The sequence below is a fragment of the Amblyraja radiata genome, chromosome 6 (genome assembly GCF_010909765.2).
Source record: "Amblyraja radiata isolate CabotCenter1 chromosome 6, sAmbRad1.1.pri, whole genome shotgun sequence".
NCBI classification, from domain to species: Eukaryota; Metazoa; Chordata; class Chondrichthyes; order Rajiformes; family Rajidae; genus Amblyraja; species Amblyraja radiata.
Window position 1 is genome coordinate 51,287,788 of NC_045961.1, and position 20,927 is coordinate 51,308,714.

Genomic DNA, 20,927 nt, shown 5'->3' on the forward strand with positions numbered 1-20,927 from the left:
CTTCTCAGTGTGCTCTAACTGTGTGTCTGGGTTTAGTAGATCGATGGGGATGATATTACAGGTGGCCCCACAGTCTATCTGGAATTCAACTAACTTTTCCCCTATCTTCATTCCTGCAAAGAGCTGCTGGCCCTGACTGTGGCTGTTTTTAACCTGGTTTACAGTTTCATCCTCTCTATTTGCTTCAGTTATACAGTTGACATCCTCATAAGTCACTGTCACTAGTCTGCTCTGTAACTGCATGCACTTTCTTAGTTTTCCTACTGCTCTCTTGTCTCGATCTGCACTGAGCTGCAAAATGATTTTCCTTTCCACACTTCTTACACTTTTTTCCAAAAGCTGGGCATTTTTTCTTATTCCTCTCGTGTGTTCTACCACAAAACTTGCACAGTATCTCATTGTCTTTTTGTCTCTCTTCTGCCTGTTTCAGTGCATGTACCTCCTCCACTGTCTGTCCTTGCAGTGTTCTGCTATTCTCCCTTGACAGCTCTGTAGCTCTACAAATGTGCAGGCATGTCTCAAGAGTCAGCTTCTCTTCCCTGAGTAATCTCTCCCTCAGTGCTGAGCTATTTGTACCACACACAAGTCGATCTCTAATCAATGAATCTCTAATGTCCCCAAAATTGCAACTACTAGCAAGTATTTTTAAGTCTGTTACATAGCTGTCCACGTTTTCATCCAATCCTTGGTTCCTCATGAAGAATCGGTACCTTTCCACAGTCTCGTTCACCTTTGGGTTGCAGTACTTGTCAAACTGTATGATCATTGAACTCACTGTGGTCCTCGCTGAAGGGCTAGCACTCGACAAAGTTGCCCAAAGTTCTCTGCCTTTTTCTCCGATGAGATAGTTGAATAGCTTGACTTTTGTGTTCTCTTCGGCGTCTGGCATGGTAAGGTCTATGTACAGTGTGAACTCCTCCTTACAACTTTTCCATGACTTCGCCAAGTTGTTGGAGTCTAAAACCAAAGTTCCAGGGGATTTTAGCCCTTCCATCGCTGTCAGCTAGCTGTTGTTTTTTTTCTTTGCCGATGCTGAAGGCTAACTGCTTATCTTTTGTGCTTTGTTGTGTCTTTGGTGTGCTGTTGGCTACGGGCCCACTGAAAACAAGCTACTGGCTTCAATTGTTCAACTGCATTTTCTTCTTTGCCGGCTTCTGTAAGGCTAACGTTAGCCTGCTGCTAGCTAGCTAAACTTTCACTTTTCTAGTTAATTCTGACAATTTTCGACGTCCACCGCTGCCACCATGTTTCATTATGTTCTGTCTCTATCTGGACTATACATAATGGACGATTAAAGCAGTCTTGCTTACTTGAACTTTATTGTCTTTGTGCAGTCATCATCCGAACTGGGCCGCGCCCCCGGTGTCACCTCTAAACCAGTCCCCCGTACAACAGTACTTAAATAAACAATCCTATTGTTACAGTTAATGAAGTAATAATCATAGTAACACCTCCCGGTGGAACTATAAATAAATAAAACGTAAAATAGAGTTGACAAATACCTTTGGTCTGGCATTGGGTTATTATAAAATGTTTGGAAAACCCGTTCGTTTTTTACCATGCTGCAGCCGTTAGGATGTGATCAAACGGAACGTCAACAACCCTTGCTGCCGATGTTGCAGCAGCCCTGGTGCAGTGAGATCTGGAATCAGTGTCTACTCCTGCATAGATCAACCCCATTTTATCCCTGGAAATCGTCTGACCGGAATTTTGTTTGTGTGTAATAACAAGCATAGCAAGTTCAGAGCCTTGAAAAGCTCTTGGTGGCCTTAACATATAGTTGTATATGTGTGCCCTCACATAGCCAAAGGTCCCTGGGTATGCCTTTAACTACTCTGAGACCTGACACCCCTTCTGATGTGTTTAAGTAATTATAAACATAAAATATTATATTTTATTTACAGATGTAATCATCCTGGCCTTTTCGCAATCTGTAGCGACTGAACCTGTTGCGCTAAACCTGCGCCAGTAGGATCACTACCTTATGAGAGCCGGCCAGACTCAAGGATGTAACTGGAGCCCCCTTGTGAAACAGTGTTAACACAATGTCTGTATCCCTTACTGCCATGTAGTTGTTCTGGGAGAATTGTGTTAAAGATATCCTTTACAAACTTAATATCCGGGGTGAACCCGACAGAGTGAGTCCCGTTTGCTGTAGTAAATGTGATGGGAAAACACGTTGACACAGTTAATGGCCCTATCACTTAAATTATTGTCAAAAGAACAATAAAAAAATGAACTCAGTAGTCTGTACCATTTTAAATGGAACATTAGCATTAAACAACACTTCCCATTTCCTGCAAAGAAATGTACTGCTTTCCCTTTTTTGGTGCTATATCAGCACTCTGGAGTGAACCCATACAAGGGTAAGTGTTGCCAACTCCAGCCGTAGGGCAGTCTATTCAGATACTGCAGAGCATAAATTGATTTTAACATGCAAAGGCTGATTTCCCGAGCCATAGCCTCTTATAAGGTTGTCTTATTATTCCCGACCAATCGGGAATTTAAGCTGCATAGATCAATCAGACAGTAGGAAACCTAAAGTGGGATCTTGATGACTTTATTTGAAGACCCGACTGATGAGGCAAAATGGAGGAAGATATAAAACCATTCCTCCTTCTTGTAGCGAGAATGTATCTTTCGCCACTGTTATGCCACATATTTTTGCAACCTGTAAATAAGCATGACAGCAACATATCAGTATACGGTGTGCCATTGAACCCAAAATCATAAATACTGTGTGGTCCAACACCCATTCTGTGTTGTCATAATCTGTACTTGATGATACACCTGTGGCAAATGAAATTAGGTAAACCATTACAGGATATTTTACTTTTACTTTTACTTGATTGCACCCATGTGACCAACATATGCCACCATCATAGTGTATCAACCTGAAATTGACCATGCAGAATAAGCATATTCGCTCAGTCATTCTTTAACCCATCGAATGCATGTAGGTTCTATAAATAGTTGATACCAATAACTGAAGAATTGATAAATCATGCAAATCTCCTCCACATCCAAACTGGAGATGACCTTCACAATATCCTACATTAGCCATTAGCCTTATTTTTGCAATATTACTGTAATAGTTTCTGACCAACTGCTGGCACAATGCTGCATACTGTTTGTACATCATAGTGACTTTGGTAGCTTCAGCTAGTACAATACAATATAATACAGTTTTATTCCTCACAAGTGAAATGAATTTATCAGCAGCAGCAGTAGTACTAGTGTCAGTATATTAAACAATTACCTACATGGCAATTTAGAGTTTGTCATTTAGCATGATGTCAATTCTCCCACTTGCATAGCTGAATCACAGCTGATTCTAACCACAGGGCTATTACAGATTTCTATCAACTGCAATCTGTTGCCCAGGGCTGCGTCATAGGCCAATTAATAGTTAAAGGTAAATCCCAATGACCAACAAGTCTATTTGGTAACAACTGAATTTAACTGTATAGAAGAGCCCAACCTCTTAAATATAGTTTGAGACTCCAAATGATCCCTGTAAATGGGAACACCCTATGAAATCAGTTGTTAATTAGCCATCTTTCATAATGACCAGGCCACTCCTTTCATCATTTTGTGCCTGTCTTAAATGACAACTCTGGCCCAATTTCCGAGCCTGTCTTGCAAGACAGTCCTGGCCATAATACAATTCTGGCCCCAATTCTGGACCTGCGTTGAAAAACAACTGACCATTATACCTGCCTCAAAACACAATTCTGGCCCAATTCCAACCTGCTTTACATGGTTACATGCCTCTAAGGAGATGATTATGTCTTAATCATTCGTGTATTGTGCAATCAAGTGTAAATCTTACGAACTTGTAAGTGGTCCTTAGTTGCAGAGTAGAACTGGCAGAGTATATGGAGCCTCTGGCCCGCTTTCATGCTGCCACCAGCTTCAGTGAGCCGCTTACAGCCGATGCAATGAGGCTTTGCTTGTTTTTGGCCTTGACTGGTCCAACAGCTTGTGCTTCGTCCTCCAGGATTTCCCTGTTGAATGGGTCTTACCTGAATAGCAGATTCAGCGGCTATCTCTAATGCCTGAGCGGTGTTCACTGGATTGTGTTGGGATGGCAAACCTTTCTGCCAGGCATGGTCCTTCAGACACATGCCCTTTGTCCCTTGGGTATGCTCCATAGCTCAACCCCCAAACTCGGCATCAGATTTGTACTGACCCGGCATGCTCCCTACTCCATAAAAGAGACGCATTAAGCAGCCCTGTTACAAGGTGCTGCTGGCGCTGGCTCTCACATAGGCCAACACTGTCATTAGCCTAGGTATCAACATGAAGCAGCCCTGTCCAAAGGTGCTGTTGGCGCTGGCTCTCCCATAGGCCTGCGCTGCCATAGATATGCATGCATTTTAAGCAGCCCTATCTCAAGGTGCTGCTGGCGCGGGCACTCCTATAGGCCCACGCTGCCATAGACTAGGCATCAAGCAGCCATGTTCCAAGGCGCTGCTGGCGCGCGCTCTCCCATAGGCCCACGCTGCCATAGACTAGGCATTCAAAGTAAGCAGCCCTGTTCGAAGGTGCTGATGGCGCAGGCTCCTCCATAGGCCCACACTGACACAACTCCCTAGTGTGTCTAGATGGAGCATCTTCTCCATTATTATCTTCATCCTAACCAACCTCCAAATTTGTATACCTTACTGGAGGGGAATCCTCCCAGAACTAATGCTGACTGTTGAGGTTAGTTTAATCCCATATCCTGGGGACCACTGTGGTCTGGAAAACGTATTGCTGCTGGATTTCCCTTCCCTGTGAACCCCAGCATCTGTATATTTTACTGGAGGGGAACCCTGCCGGTACTAGGTAGCAATGTTACAAAATTTTGAGATTTTAAAAATCAAGTCTGTAATTTATCCCATCAGATAAAGCATAAAAATAAGTTTAATTTGACACCTAATTCACTTTCATATCTCAAGTATTTAAAAAGTTATGGCCATTTTCATACTGGGAAATGAGCATCTTGTTCCCTATTGATTTTCTATGGACATAACAAAAAAGCTGTGATCGTGGACAGTCAAAAGCCCATAACTTTCTTAAAAATTAAGAGAACTGAATGAAATTTTCAGTTATCATAGATTGAAGCATTCTGAAACAAATATAAAATAATCTTACTTGGATGACCTGAAATTAAAGCATATAATTAGTTAGTTACCTAATTGTAGCTAATTTCAGACTTCAATTACTAGATCTAAACATCTATCCATTTCTTAATAAATGATTAACATTTTTAAATAGCCTAAATGTCCAAATAATATTCACAAATAATTCACAATAAAACATGATTTTTAAATCTCATTTACATTAATTTATAGGCCAAATGGAAGGAATTTAGTGTTTAATTGTTGTAAATAAATGCCCATTTAAATCAGCTTTCCAGTGGGTCCCTGTGGAACGCGCTGGTTTAGAACGTTCACATTGCGGTAGATTTGTGCCCCAAATGCCGAGAAAAATACTGCGGGATATAATGGGCCCAAATTGAACTACTCGCAATATTAAACTTTGTATAAAGGGATCTTTAGAAGCCCTTTTTAATGTAAAAATATACAACCTAACTTCTGCTATTTGCTTTATGAGACCCTGCGGTTGCTGGCGGTCGCGGGTTTAGAGATTGATTTTTAAACTACTATAACTATTATTCAAGGCCTTTAAACCTAATAATAGCTTTTGCGACGGGGTCTTCCAGCGATTTTTCGTTAATAATAATTTTCGATTGGAACAGCTTAGAGAAAATCGAGTTTTAAACCCGCCCCCTCTAAACGGCGCCAAAATCGCGCACACCCGCAACGGCAGATTTTCACCGACGCTTCAGGTAGGCTTTGCAACATACCTATACTAGGGCTGACCGTTCTTTAAACGGAGCCTCCAGAGGAACCCACATTGTCCTCTGAGAATTTAACATTTTAATTCCAACAGTACCCGTAACTACCCGGGTCTGTGGCACTGCAAGTCAGCAAGTAAAATGCAAAAAGTTATCCAAAAGTCTCTTAAATGCCTCATTCGCCACGCCAGGCAGCACTCAGGCCCTCACCACCCACTGTTTAAAAAAAAGCCCTGCACATCTCCTTTAAACTATGTCCCTCTCGCCTTACAGGTATGATGGTTACATTATTTAAAAGGTCATTCCTTGACGCTTGTTTACAATATGCATTACATGATGGATTACCTTAAGCCTGGGTAATGTTGACACCAGGTGGGTGTTTAGCTTTATTCTTAATGAATCTCCCCATGGGGACAGGGAGAATACAGGAGAATGGGGTTGAGAGGGAAAAATAGATCGGCCATGATTGAATGGCAGAGTAGACTCAATGGGCCGAATGGTCTAATTCTGCTCCTTTGACATGAACAATCATTTAACGCAGTAGTTATTAATGTGGCTTCAAAGGGCAATTGAGAATAGGAGTCAAATACAGACCTGATAAAGTAAGTGCAACATTTTTCACCTTCAAGGATATTAGCAAATAATAATGTAATCATATCTCCAAATCAATAGTTCAGCACAATTCATTGCCAGAACAGTCATTTAAACACGTTTCCAGTTTTCTAATTTGATTACAAATCAACCACTTTTCTTATGCTGACATAATATTGAGCCTATTTTAATATAAAAGAAATGTACCGTGAATATTAGAAATCTAGGCAAAAAAAAAAGATTTCTCAAAATAAGGCAGTAAATGTAAAGAGAAGAATTTAACTGAGTAGATTTTGCAATTCATGGTGGGTTTGCAAATGTCTAAAAAAAATGGACTTGTGTACCATCTGGTATCTACCTGCGCATAGTCCATATCACTATTTTAAATCTTTACTATTTTAAATCTTTACAAAGCTAGAACAATGCTGTAGAATATTATAAACATTTAATTGAACAATTTTTCATTGAATTTCATGCATCGTTTTTCCTTCATTGAATACATTCTCTCCTCATCCTCTCTCTTGCCTCAAGTACTCTTTAGTTTAGTTTATTATTGTCACATGTACCGAGGTGCAGTCAAATCCTTTTTTGTTGTGTGCAATCCAGTCAGCGGAAAGACTATGCATGATAACAATCAAGCCGTCCACAGTGTACAAATACAGGATAAAGGGAATAACGTTTAGTGCAAGATAAAGTCCAGTAAGGTCTAATTAAAGATAGTCCGAGGGTCTCCAATGAGGTAGATGGTGGGTCAGGACCGCTCTAGTTGGTGATATGATGGTTCAGTTGCCTGATAACAGCTGGGAAAAAACTGTCCCTGAACCTGAACTGTGTGAAGAAGGGTTTTGACCCAAAATGTTGCCTATGTTCTTCGCTCCATTGATGCTGCCTCACCCGCTGAGTTTCTCCAGCATTTTTGTCCACCTGAATCTGGAGTTGTGTTTCCATTTTCACCGTGTTTGGCTCATATCCCTCTCAACCTTTCCTATCCATGTGCTTCTCCAAGTGTCTTTTAAATGCTGTTATAGTACCTACCGCAACTACAGTGGCTTGCAAAAGTATTCATACCCCTTGAACTTTTCCACATTTTGTCACGTTACAACCACAAACGTAAATGTATTTTATTGGGATTTTATGTGATAGACCAACACAAAGTGGCACATAATTGTGAAGTGGAAGGAAAATGATACATGGTTTTCAAATTTTTTTACAAATAAAAAACTGAAAAGTGTGGCGTGCAAAAGTATTCAGCCCCCTTTACTCTGATACCCCTAAATAAAATCCAGTGCAACCAATTGCCTTCAAAAGTCACCTAATTAGTAAATAGAGTCCACTTGTGTGTAATCTAATCTCAGTATAAATACAGCTGTTCTGTGAAGGCCTCAGAGGTTTGTTAGAGAACATTAGTGAACAAACAGCATCACGATGCCCAAGGAACACACCAGACAGGTCATGGATAAAGTTGTGGAGAAGTTTAAAGCAGGGTTAGGTTATAAAAAAATATCCCAAGCTTTGAACATCTCACGGAGCACTGTTCAATCCATCATCCGAAAATGGAAAGAGTATGGCACAACTGCAAACCTACCAAGACATGGCCGTCCACCTAAACTGACAGGCCGGGGAAGGAGAGCATTGATCAGAGAAGCAGCCAAGAGGCCCATGGTAACTCTGGAGGAGCTGCAGAGATCCACAGCTCAGGTGGGAGAATCTGTCCACAGGACAACTATTAGTCGTGCACTCCACAAATCGGGCCTTTATGGAAGAGTGGCAAGAAGAAAGCCATTGTTGAAAAAAAGCCATAAGAAGTCCCGTTTGCAGCTTGCCACAAGCCATGTGGGGGACACAGCAAACATGTGGAGGAAGGTGCTCTGGTCAGATGAGACCAAAATTGAAGTTTTTGGCCTAAATGCAAAACGCTATGTGTGGCGGAAAACTAACACTGCACATCACCCTGAACACACCATCCCCACTGTGAAACATGGTGGTGGCAGCATCATGCACTTGGCAGATGCAGTATAATGTGGGTAAATGTGAGGTTATCCATTTTGGTGGCAAAAACAGGAAAGCAGACTATTATCTAAATGGTGGCCGACTAGGAAAAGGGGAGATGCAGCGAGACCTGGGTGTCATGGTACACCAGTCATTGAAAGTGGGCATGCAGGTGCAGCAGGCAGTGAAGAAAGCGAATGGTATGTTAGCTTTCATAGAAAAAGGATTTGAGTATAGGAGCAGGGATGTTCTACTGCAGTTGTACAGGGTCTTGGTGAGACCACACCTGGAGTATTGCGTACAGTTTTGGTCTCCAAATCTGAGGAAGGACATTATTGCCATAGAGGGAGTGCAGAGAAGGTTCACCAGACTGATTCCTGGGATGTCAGGACTGTCTTATGAAGAAAGACTGGATAGACTTGGTTTATACTCTCTAGAATTTAGGAGATTGAGAGGGGATCTTATAGAAACTTACAAAATTCTTAAGGGGCTGGACAGGCTAGATGCAGGAAGATTGCTCCCGATGTTGGGGAAGTCCAGGACAAGGGGTCACAGCTTAAGGATAAGGGGGAAATCCTTTAAAACCGAGATGAGAAGAACTTTTTTCACACAGAGAGTGGTGAATCTCTGGAACTCCCTGCCACAGAGGGTAGTCGAGGCCAGTTCATTGGCTATATTTAAGAGGGAGTTAGATGTGGCCCTTGTGGCTAAGGGGATCAGAGGGTATGGAGAGAAGGCAGGTACGGGATACTGAGTTGGATGATCAGCCATGATCATATTGAATGGCGGTGCAGGCTCGAAGGGCCGAATGGCCTACTCCTGCACCTAATTTCTATGTTTCTATGTTTCTATGCTGTGGGGATGCTTTACTTCAGCAGGGACAGGGAAGCTGGTCAGAGTTGATGGGAAGATGGATGGAGCCAAATACAGGGCAATCTTGGAAGAAAACCTGTTAGAGTCGGCAAAAGACTTGAGACTGGGGTGGAGGTTCACCTTCCAGCAGGACAACAACCCTAAACACAGCCAGAGCTACAATGGAATGGTTTAGATCAAAGCATATTCATGTGTTAGAATGGCCCAGTCAAAGTCCAGACCTAAATCCAATTGAGAATCTCTGGCAAGACTTGAAAATTGCTGTTCACAGACGCTCTCCATCCAATCTGACTGAGCTTGAGCTATTTTGCAAAGAAGAATGGGCAAAAATTTCAGTCTCTAGATGTGCAAAGCTGGTAGAGACATACCCCAAAAGACTTGCAGCTGTAATTGCAGCGAAAGGTGGTTCTACAAAGTATTGACTCAGGGGGGCTGAATACATTTGCACGCCACACTTTTCAGTTTTTTATTTGTAAAAAAATTTGAAAACCATGTATCATTTTCCTTCCACTTCACAATTATGCACCACTTTGTGTTGGTCTATCACATAAAATCCCAATAAAATACATTTACGTTTGTGGTTGTAACATGACAAAATGTGGAAAAGTTCAAGGGGTATAAAAACTTTTGCAAGCCACTGTACCTCCTCTGGCAGCTCGTTCCATACACCCACCTGTGTGAAAATGTTGGCCCTCAGGTTTCTACAAAATCTTGCCAATCCTGCCGTAAACCTCCGGTTTATGATTTCCCTACCCTGGGTGAAATAATCTGTGCATGGGTCTATCATTTCATTACTTTGTTATCCAGTATCCTTTTGGATTTGCTTTATATCAGAATCCATTTTGTGTCTGGGTCTAACGTATTAATTATTTTGATATCCAATATACTTTTGGATTTGCTAAATATCGGAAGCCATTTGAGAATAATGTTGCTTCATAAAGAATAACTTAAATATATTTGCTACCATGCAACAGAAATCTGGAGCTACGAAGGATTTTCTTCACTGTTGAATCCTCAGAGGGCTTTTGTAAGAGAAATGTGGTTTTTCGTATTGAAAGATTACCGTGGCCTTTAAATAATGAATGATCATGAGTTTACAAACAAACGTAGAATGTAGAACATGGAACAGCACAGAACAGACCTTTCAGCCCACAATGTCTGTGCCGAACATGATGCCAGGTTAAACTAATCTCCTCCGCCTGCACTTGATCCACATCCCTCCATCCCACATTTAAAAGTTAATTTTGATAATTAATAATCCTTAATGCCTTTGCTTAGTTTATTATTGTCCCATGTACCAAGGTACAGTGAAAAGCTTTTAGTTGTGTGATAACCAGACAGCAGAAAGACTCTACATGATTTCAAATTTTCCACAGTGCACAGCGACAGGATAATGGGAATAACTACCTGCGTTTAGGTACCAGTCGGTCATGTTATGTTGATTGTTCCAAACCTCAGTGCCCACGGCACTCACGAAGGCCATCACCACGAGAATGCTGAAGAGAATGAGAATCTGCATGTTTGTAACCCTTTCAACATTGGATCTCTTCAGTGGGGCCTTCGTTGAATTCTGCATATTAAGAAATGACACACAATAATCATTTATCCATTATCAAACTCTAACATACATTTTGGAATTCAGTATCCACAAATGACACATTCAAAAAAATAATGTTGGTCATATTTTTTTGTAGAAGTGTTATTTAATCCCAAATCATGTCACATCGAATGAGTGAGTCTAAGAAACCAGATTTATTCCAGTTTCAGTCCGGCTATGAGCTGGGCTGACGGGCCCGTTTCCTCTCTGGCTCTAAAACTTACAGTAAAAGTTTAGTTTAGTTTAGAGATACAGCATGGAAATAGGCCCTTCAGCTGGCCAAGTGTCCCCCGACTATTGATCACCCGATCACACTAGTTCTATATAATCCCAGTTTTGCATCCTACACACTGGGGGCAATGTTCCAAAGCCAATTAACCTAAATACGGTAGGATATACTGTTATAGTACATAGTCAGAAGTGTGTTATATACAACGTACATGAACAAGGGCCTCATATCTGAGGAAAGACGTGCTGGCGTTAAAGAGGTTCCAGAGGAGATTTATGAGAATGATCCCAGGGATGATTGGATAAAGGCATCAGGAGTGTTTTAGACATGTCTGGGCATGTCCTCACTGGAGTTTAGAAGAATGGGAGGGGGATCTCATTGAAACCTACCAAATAAACACTTAAACAGAGCGGATGTGGAGAGGATGTTTCCAGTAGTGGGTGAGTCTTGGACAAAGGGACGTACCTTCAGAAAGGAGATGATTATTTAGCCAGAGGGTGGTGAATCTGTGGAATTCATTGTCACGGACGGCGATGAAGGCCAAGACATTGGGTATTTTTAAAGCAGAGATTGATAGGTTCTTGATTACCAAGGGTGTCAAAGGTTACGGGAAGAAAGCAGAAGAATGGGGTTGAGGGGGAAAAATTAATCAGGCATGACTCGATGGGTCAAATAGCCTAATTCCACTCCTATGTCTTTATAGTCTTGGATATTATGACCAATAAACAATAATTTCCATTGTCAGATATGTATAAGGGCAACACGGTAGCGCAGCGGTACAGTTGCTGCCTTACAGCGGCAGAGACGCGGGTTCGATCCTGACTATGGATGCTGTCTGTACAGAATTTGTACGTTCCCCTCAAGACCTGCGTGGGTTTCCTCCCACACCCCAAAGTACAGGTTTTGTAGGCTAATTGGCTTAGGTAAAATTGTAAATTGTCCCTAGTATGTGTGGGGTAGTGTTAGTGTATGGGGATCGTTGGTCGGCATGGACTCGGTGGGCCGAAGGGCCTGTTTCTGCGCCTTATCTGTAAACTAAGCCAAACAATGCAATTGGGCAATCATTAAAGACAAGCACATTGGATAGACAGCAACCTGCACCAGTTTCGTGTCATGCCCAGTATACACCACGAGTCCAATGATCCATTGAGTGTTCCTCAGTTGTGCACCTCGAAGTAACATCTGGTCAGGCCCAACAGCAGTAGGGCTGCAGGAACACAACATTAACATCATTATAACCTCACATTTAAACTGGAGGAACAAAGAACTGAAGATAGACACAAAAAGCTGGAGTAACTCAGCGGGACAGGCAGCATCACTGGAGAGAAGGAATGGGTGACATTTAGGGTCGTGACCCATCTGCAGATGCTGGATCATACATAAAACGACACAGCATGCTGGAGTAAAGCAGTGAGTCAGGCAGCATCTCTGGAGAACATCGAGCACGGTGGCACAGCGGTAGAATTGCTACCTTACAGCACCCGGATTACAGCATCGATCCTGACTACAAGTGCTGTATGTATAGAGTATGTACGTTCTCCCTGTGAATGCGTGGGTTTTCTCTGGGTCCTCGGATTTCCTCCCACACCAAAGATGTACAGATTTGTATGTTAATGTGGCTTTGATAAAAATTGTAAACAGTGTCCATCGTGTAGGGTAGTGCTGGTGAACGGGGAGTCGCTGGTCGGCGTGGACTCAGTCTGCCAAAGGGCCTAGTTCCACACTGCATCTCCAAACTAAAAAAAATCTGTATCTTTAATCATACCTTACTGGACTTTATCTTGAATTAAACATTATTCACTTTATCATGCACCTGTACATGGTGGATGACTCGATTGTAATCACTTACAGTCTTTCTTGACTGGTTAGCGCACAGCAAAAGTTTTTCATTGTACATCGGTACACAATACATTAAACATTTCAATAGAGCTGTTCACTTATTGGGGGAACATGAGGTAACAATATAATGTGCGTTGATGTAGAAATCCTTGTGGCCAAGTCTAAAGTAACTTCTACCTAATCCTTTCAACCATCCTCCAGCTGACCTTCCACAATGGAATCAATAGTGCTTCATGAAGAATAAGGACCAAAAGAAAGATTTTAAAAAATATTACAATACCGATGGTCACCAATCCGGAGATTGCCGGTAAAGTCATACAGGTACCGATTCGGTACATCACATTCCAAATTCCCAGTAATCTTCATTAAATCTGCAGAGGATTGCATATTTGCTGTCAATGGCAAACCCTAACAGGAAAGGATAATTAGGATTTAGACAATATCATAAAAAAAAAATCCACAAGCCCTAAAATTATTTATCACAGCCTTAATCACCCAAACTAACGAGACAGAGAAAGGCCCTTCCTTGATCCAAAATGGCGGCCAACCGAGGCGACTTTCTGTGTGCTAGTCACAGACGTGGATCTGCAATCACGCATTACAGTTGCTCCACTCTTTTATATCTCTACTCCGCAGTAAACGTTATTCATGATATTCCCTTCATCATGTCTCTGTACTGTGGATGGCTCGATTGTAATCATATATCATAGTCTTTCCACTGACTAGTTAGCATGCAACAAACGCTTTTCAATGTACCTCCGCACACATGTAAATAAGCTAAACTCAAACTCAAAAGGCCAACATAATTCAGCAACTATAATTAATTGTATTATGTTAGAATGAATTGCTGGAGTCAAAGCCCCAAACGTCAGAGGTTCAGGCACCTTGCGTTTTAGATGTGCTTGACAACTGCATTAGACGAGTGCAGCGATAGAGTTGCTGCTTTACAGTGACTGAGACTTGGGTCCATCCTGACTACAGGTGCTGTCTGTACAGTTTCTACGTTCTCTCTGAGACCACGTGGGTTTCCTCTGAGTGCTCTAGTTTCCTCCCACACTCCAATTGGCTTTGGTAAAAATCGTAAATTGTCTCTAGTGGGTAGGATAGTGCTAGTGCATGGGGAGATCGCTGGTCGACACGGACTTGATGGGCCGAATGGCCTGTTTCCGCGCTGTATCTCTAACGGTCTCCACACTATCACAGAAATTACATTCTCTCAAACGTTCAACCCCAACCAACTCCTCCTCTGAACTTAAAACATGATAGATTTTTAACATGCACATTCTGATTTCAGGTTACTGCCGCAAAAAACGTTCTTTTCTCTCGCCACAGATACTACCCGATTTGCTGAGTATTTCTCGCACTTTTTTATTTAATCGAATATCCACATGTCAAAAGGATACAAAGTGCTGGAGTAATTCAGCGAGTCAGGCAGCATCTCAGGAGAACATGGATAGATGACAATTTGGTGGGGACTCTTCTTCAGACTGATTCCCACAAGGTTGGGATTCATTTGTAAATCTTACATATTATTCTATGCAATGTATTAAAGAGAAGACGAACTACACTCCATTTCCATTCTTGCATTGCAAAAACAAACCTTCATTGTACGGGTCCACCACCGATTTTCTGGCAACTCTTGGCCCGGCCCCTCCTTTAATCCAGACAAAGCTACAAGAGCGCACTTGACATCCCCCCCTCCCCCCCCCAGAAGCCCCCCCAAAAATGTGGCGCTGGGTGAGGCAGCTGATCTCGACCTCATCGGGATTTCTGCAGCCAGATCTCCAATCGGCAGGTCGAATTTGCCTCCTGAGGCCGGGTCTCTGGAACTCCAGCCTGGCCGGAGCTGGCAGATCCATTCCCATCGCCGACTTTGTGGACCGGTATCATGGACCCTCGGTGTCCTGGGCGGACCGTTCGGCTCCTCACGGTGGCCGTGACCTCTGTTGTTCCGACAAAACAGATCATTCAGAAAAGCTCTGGAGCCAAGACTGTTGGAAAATCAGTGGTGGACCTGTATTTGAGATTGCTAATCAAAAACTCTACGCCCATTATATAAATGCGCTGAAACATTTCAGAAAATTGGTTCCACAATCAAACTCCTTTTACCTGTCTTATTTTGAGATTTGTTTCTCCGTCCAGATTGGATGTTTCAATGTAACACATTGCCTGTGGCTCACTGGGAAATAGAAAGAACGAGACAGCAATTAGCTAAATGACATCTCGCAAAAATACTGCAAATATTCTTTAGAGTCTTTGCATGAAAACACAGAATATTAGGAAGATTACAGTTGATCTAGTCCATGATGGCTGCTATAATTCCCCTAATTCTCAGATTCACTACTACTCTTGGAAACATTAACAACCATTTTCCTTTAATCTAAAAAACGCATCAAATGCTGGAGTAACTCAGCGGGCCACGCAGCATCTCTGGAGAAAAGGAATAGGCGACGTTTCGGGTTGAGACCCTTCGTCAGAGTGAGAAAGCTACAGAGAGCGCTACACGTCACTTTTATCCACACACAGCACCAGAGACTGGGTTCGATCCTGACTACGGGTGCTGTCTAGAACTAGGGGACATAGTTGCAGAATAAGGGGGGGCTCTTTTAAAACTGAGATGAGGAAGAACTTCTTCACCCAGAGGGTGGTTAATTTATGGAATTCACTGCCCCAGGGAGCAGTGGAAGCAGAAACGTTAAATATATTTAAGTCTAAAATAGATGTTTTTTTAGCTGCCAAGGGGATAAGGGGCTACGGGGATAGGGCAGGGATATGGACCTAGGTATGGTTAGTATAGTAAGACCTGAGTGATCTCCTGGACAAGTGTCGATCGCCTGGATTGGGGTCGGAGAGGAATTTCCCGGATTTTTTTCCCGAATTGGACCTGGGTTTTTATCCGGTTTTTTGCCTCCCCCAGGAGATCACGAGGTTCTTGGGGTGGAGAGGGGTGATAGCGGTATAAAGGGGAGGGTAGTGTCTTGTGTTCTGTGTCTTGTGTCTACTGTTTGTGGGTAAGTGTGTCTGTTTAGTGTTCAGCCATGAGCGAATGGCGGTGCGGGCTCGACGGACCTGGTGGTCTACTCTCGCACCTACTTTCTATGTTTCTATGTCTGTATGGAGTTTGTACGTTCTCCCTGTGACCATGTGGGTTTTCTCCGGCTGTTCCGGTTTCTACCCACACTCAAAGACGCACAGGTTTGTAGATTGATTGGCTTCGGCAAAATTGTAAATTGTCCCCAGTGTGTAGGATAGTGTGAGTGTACGGGGTGATCGCTGTACGGCGTGCACCAGATGGGCCAAAGGACCCGTTTCCTTGCTGTATCTCGTTAAAGACTCGACAAGTTTCCTTTAATCTAATACTATTTTAATCTCAATAGGACACAAAGTGCTGGAGTAACTCAGCTAATCAGGCAGCATTTATGGGGAACATGGATGGGTGACAATTCGGGTTGGATAACTCCGCTATCCCTAAGAGCTCTATCTAACTCTCTCTTGAAAGCATCCAGAGAACCAGCCTCCACCACCCTCTGAGGCAGAGAATTCCACAAACTCACAACTCTTTGTGTGAAAAGTTTTTCCTCCTCTCCGTTCTAAATGGCTTACCACTTATTCTTAAACTATGGCCCCTGGTTCTGGACTCCCCCAACATTGGGAACATATTTCCTGCCTCTAGCATGTCCAAACCCTTAATAATCTTATATGTTTCAATAAGATTCCCTCTCATCCTTCTAAATTCCAGAGTAAACAAGCCCAGCCGCTCCAATCTATCAACATGTGATAATCCCGCCATCCCGGGAATTAACCTCGTGAACCTGCGCTGCACTCCCTCAATAGCAAAAATGTCCTTTCTCAAGTTTGGAGACCAAAACTGCAAACAATACTCCAGGTGTGGTCTCACTATGGCCCTGAACAACTGCAGGAGGGCCTCTTTGCTCCTATTCTCAACTCCTCTTGTTACGAAAACCAACATGCCATTCGCTTTCTTCACTGCCTGCTGAATAAGAGGTGAGGCGGAACAAAGCGTGGTAGGTGAAAGGTGGACAACGGTGAGGGCTTATTTTGATAGGCAGAAGGGTGGAACAAAAGCCAGGTATAAGAGCAGAAGGTGCAAAATTGGTTTAAGGAGTTGCGGATTGTGAAGCTAGAGGGAAGAAAGTAGCGTGGAGGGGGGTGTCTGAAGTCCACACTATCCAAAGTAGAATCTGACCCGAAACGTCACCTGTCCATTCTCTCCACAGAATCTGCCTGACCTGCGGAGTTCCTCCAGCACGTTGTGTTTTGATGTATGTTGCTGTTTCAGCCGGACTAGATCGTTTTTTCGTCTCTGCACATTAGGTGGCGCTAGTCCTCAGCTAACAAGCATATTCAATCAAAGGGCGGCTGGCAGAGCTGCTGCCTCACAGCGCAAGACATCCGGGTTCAATCCCGACTATGACTGCTGTCTGTATGCAGTTTGTTCGTTTCCCTGCGACTACATGGATTTTCTCCAGGTGCCCTAGTTTCCTCCCACACTCAAAAGATGTACAGGTTTGGAGGTTATCTGGCTCTGGTTAAGTTGTGAAATAGTCTCTGGTGTGTGTGGGTTAGTGTACGGGGTGACTGCTGGTCAGTGAGGACTCGGTGAGCCAAAGAGAGCCGAAACATGCCCTATCTGTAAAGGCGAAAGGCCGAGCAGTCTGAAGAAGGGTCCTGACCCGAAATGTTGCCTCTCCATGTGCTCCAGAGATGCTGCCAGACACACTGAGTTACTTCATCACCTTGAATCTTTCTTTGTGTCTCCAACTTATTTAAATTGCTATATTTCCCTTTGCAGGTCTGAGAGTCTGTGCAATCTATTTTAATTGTTATTATCTAGAAATATTTGACTCAACATTTTGCACCAGTATTGGATGACAGAGGTACGCATTTTTCCTTAAAGTTCATCCCGGACACTGGTACACCTCAAACTGATGGGCATGAGAGCTAGTAAAATAAAATCACAATATCTTCTGGATAAATTCAAACCCAGTGTTCGACTGTGATTCAAAGATATTTTCGTACTTCTTAAGAAGGTTAATTTAATTTAAAAGATACAACTTTGCTTTCAATAGACAATAGACATCCGAGGACATACACACCATTGAGGATAAATGGGGATACTGTGAATAGGGTGAGCTGTTTTAAATACCTGGGAGTCCACATCTCTGAGGATATGACATGGACATCACACGCCGCAGCACTCGTGAGTAAGGCAAGGCAGTGCCTTTACCACCTCAGGCAATTGAGGAAATTCAGAGTGTCCTCGAGGATCCTCCAGTGCTTCTACTCAGCGGCTGTGGAAAGCATCTTGTCCGGAAATATTACCATCTAGTTTGGGAATTGCTCTGCCCAGGACAAGAAGACTCTGCAGAGAGTAGTGCGTTCGGCCGAACGCACTATGGGAACTTCACTCGCCCCCCTGCAGGAACTATACATCAGGAGGTGCAACTCCAGAGCTAATAAAATCATGGGAGACCCCTTCCACCCCTGCAACGGACTGTTCCAGCTGCTACGGTCAGGCAAACGCCTCCGTTGCCATGCGGTGAGAACGGAGAGGTTGAGAAGGACTTTCTTCCCAGAGGCCATTAGGACTGTAAACTCCTATCTCACCAGGGACTAACTTTACTGTACCATTCTACTGGTTTTTTTTTTTAAAGTGCTGTTTTTTTCCCTTTTTCCTTCCGCCCACAATATTTAATATGTAAAATAATATGTGATTCTGTTCCATTCTGTTTGTAGTTTGTTTGGTTGTTTGTTTGTTTGTCTTTTTGCACAAAGTCCGCGAGCATTGTCACTTTTCATTTCACTGCACATCTCGTATGTGTATGTGACGAATAAACTTGACTTGACTTGACTTGACAATAGACAATAGACAATAGGTGCAGGAGGAGGCCATTTGGCCCTTCGAGCCAGCACCACCATTCAATGTGATCATGGCTGATCATCCCCATTATTTCCTAATATTGTTTTAGACTTTTGAGCTTAAAGATACAGCGTAGAACAAGCCCTTCAGCCCATCGATTCCACACCGACCATCAATCACTTGTTCACTCTCGTTCCATGCTAACCCACTTTCGTGACACACAAGGGACAATCTACAGAAGCCAATTAAACTACAAACCAGCATGTCTTTGGGACGTGGGAAGAAACCGGAGCTCCCGGAGGAAACCCACGCGGCCACAGGAGGAACATGCAAACTCCATAAAAGCAGCACCCGAGGTCAGGTCTGAGACAGCAACTCTACCGGAAGAAATTCAGAGCTGCCATATAAAAAAAAAATCCAGGTTCAATTAAAATACCCTAAACTATTATGGCTGTCTACAGATGCTGGTTTATACTGAAGATAGACACAAACTGCTGGAGTAACTTAGCAGGTCAGGCAACATCTCTGGAGAACATGGACCCTGAAAAAGGGTTCCAACTCAAAACTTCACCCATCCTTTTACTCCAGAGATGCTGGCCGACCCGCTGAGTTACTCCAGCACTTTGTATCTATGTGGGTCTAATTGTTGCTCGAGAAACCTACATTCAGAACAATCTATAAAGTAACCTCAGAAATTCCACAACCTGGTGGTGATTATGAAGAGATCAGCTGGGAGACGTTGACTATTGGTGACCTTCACAAAATCCCCCACCGTAACCTGCAAAAAGATAGAACAAGTTGTCACTTAAAGGAAGCAGCCGGCAACAGAAAACAGTACATAGAAACATAGAAAATAGGTGCAGGAGCAGGCCATTTAGCCCTTCGAGCCTGCACCGCCATTCATTGTGATCATGGCTGATCATCCACAATCAGTAACCTGTGCCTGCCTTCTCCCCATATCCCTTGATTCCGCTAGCACGTAGAGCTCTATCTGACTCTTTTAAATTAATCCCGTGAATTGGCCTCTATTGCCTTCTCTGGGTGAAAACGCTTTTTCTCATCAGTCTTAAATGGCCTCCTCTTTATTCTTAGACTGTGGCCCCTGGTTCTGGACTCCCCCAACATTGGGAACATTTTTCCTGCATCTAGCTTGCCCAGTCCTTTTATAATGTTATATGTTTTTGCAAGAACACTTCTCATCCTTCTAAATTCCAGTGAATACAAGCCCAGTCTTTTCAATCTTTCCTCATAGGACAGTCCCACCATCCTGGGAATTAACCTCGTGACCCTACGATGCACTGCTTCAATAGCATGGATGTCCTTCCTCAAATTAGGAGACCAAAACTGCACATAATACTCCAAATGTGGTCTCACCAGGGCCCTGTACAACTGCAGAAGGATCTCTTTGCTCCTATACTCAAATCCTCTCGTTATAAAGGCCAACATGCCATTAGCGGGGACCCTATGCGCAGGGATTCTCCCCCTCTACATTGGGGACCTGGGGTGATTGGGTATTGCACCGAGGTGTTCCCTGCAACCTGTTTCTCTCGCAGTTCACAGACTCGCCAGCCGCCTGCCACTTTTGCGGGCTGGAAGAGTGTGTGTACCACGTGTACATGGAGTGCGTGAGGCTGCAGCTACTATTTGAATACCTAAAGGGGCTGCTCTTTGCTTTCTGGCTGCATTTTTCACCCACCATCCTCATCTTTGGACACCCTGTGCGTAGGGGAGAGGGTAGGTCTGAAGATGTCCTGGTTGGGTTGCTCCTGAGCCTGGCCAAGCTGGCCATCCGCGAGTTAAGGCGCCAGGCGGTGGAGGGCTCTACCCGAGCCGGCTGCTGCCCCTTTTCCGGGGATACGTCCGTGCCCGGGTGCGGTTAGAAAGGGAATACGCCCTGTCCACGGGCATCCTGAGGGAGTTCCGGGACCACTGGGCTCCGCAGGGTGTTGAATGTATCCTCAATAAGGATTGTATCATAATTGGTTATTATGGATATATGTTTGTATTGTATTATGGTGGTGGGTTCTGGCTTGTTTTATTGTAGTGTAATTATTATTTTTTAATAATTGAATAAATGTTTTGA

At 43.3% G+C, this 20,927-nt stretch overlaps 1 protein-coding gene across 6 annotated transcripts in view; it reads right to left on the reverse strand.

Moving 5' to 3' along the window:
- atp8a2 (ATPase phospholipid transporting 8A2) overlaps window positions 1-20,927 on the reverse strand; it is a 279,736-nt gene that overhangs the window by 164,566 nt on the left and 94,243 nt on the right. For all 6 annotated transcript variants that reach the window (XR_004412354.1, XM_033022781.1, XM_033022782.1 and 3 more), the window contains exons 7-11: window positions 19,549-19,622; window positions 15,073-15,142; window positions 13,244-13,371; window positions 12,220-12,331; window positions 10,706-10,868 (exon numbers count right to left, since the gene is read on the reverse strand). Coding sequence is in view for 5 of the 6 variants with exons in the window: in XM_033022781.1 (XP_032878672.1) it covers window positions 10,706-10,868; window positions 12,220-12,331; window positions 13,244-13,371; window positions 15,073-15,142; window positions 19,549-19,622 (547 nt within the window). In the remaining variant the exon portion in view is untranslated. The remainder of the gene's footprint in view (window positions 1-10,705; window positions 10,869-12,219; window positions 12,332-13,243; window positions 13,372-15,072; window positions 15,143-19,548; window positions 19,623-20,927) is intronic.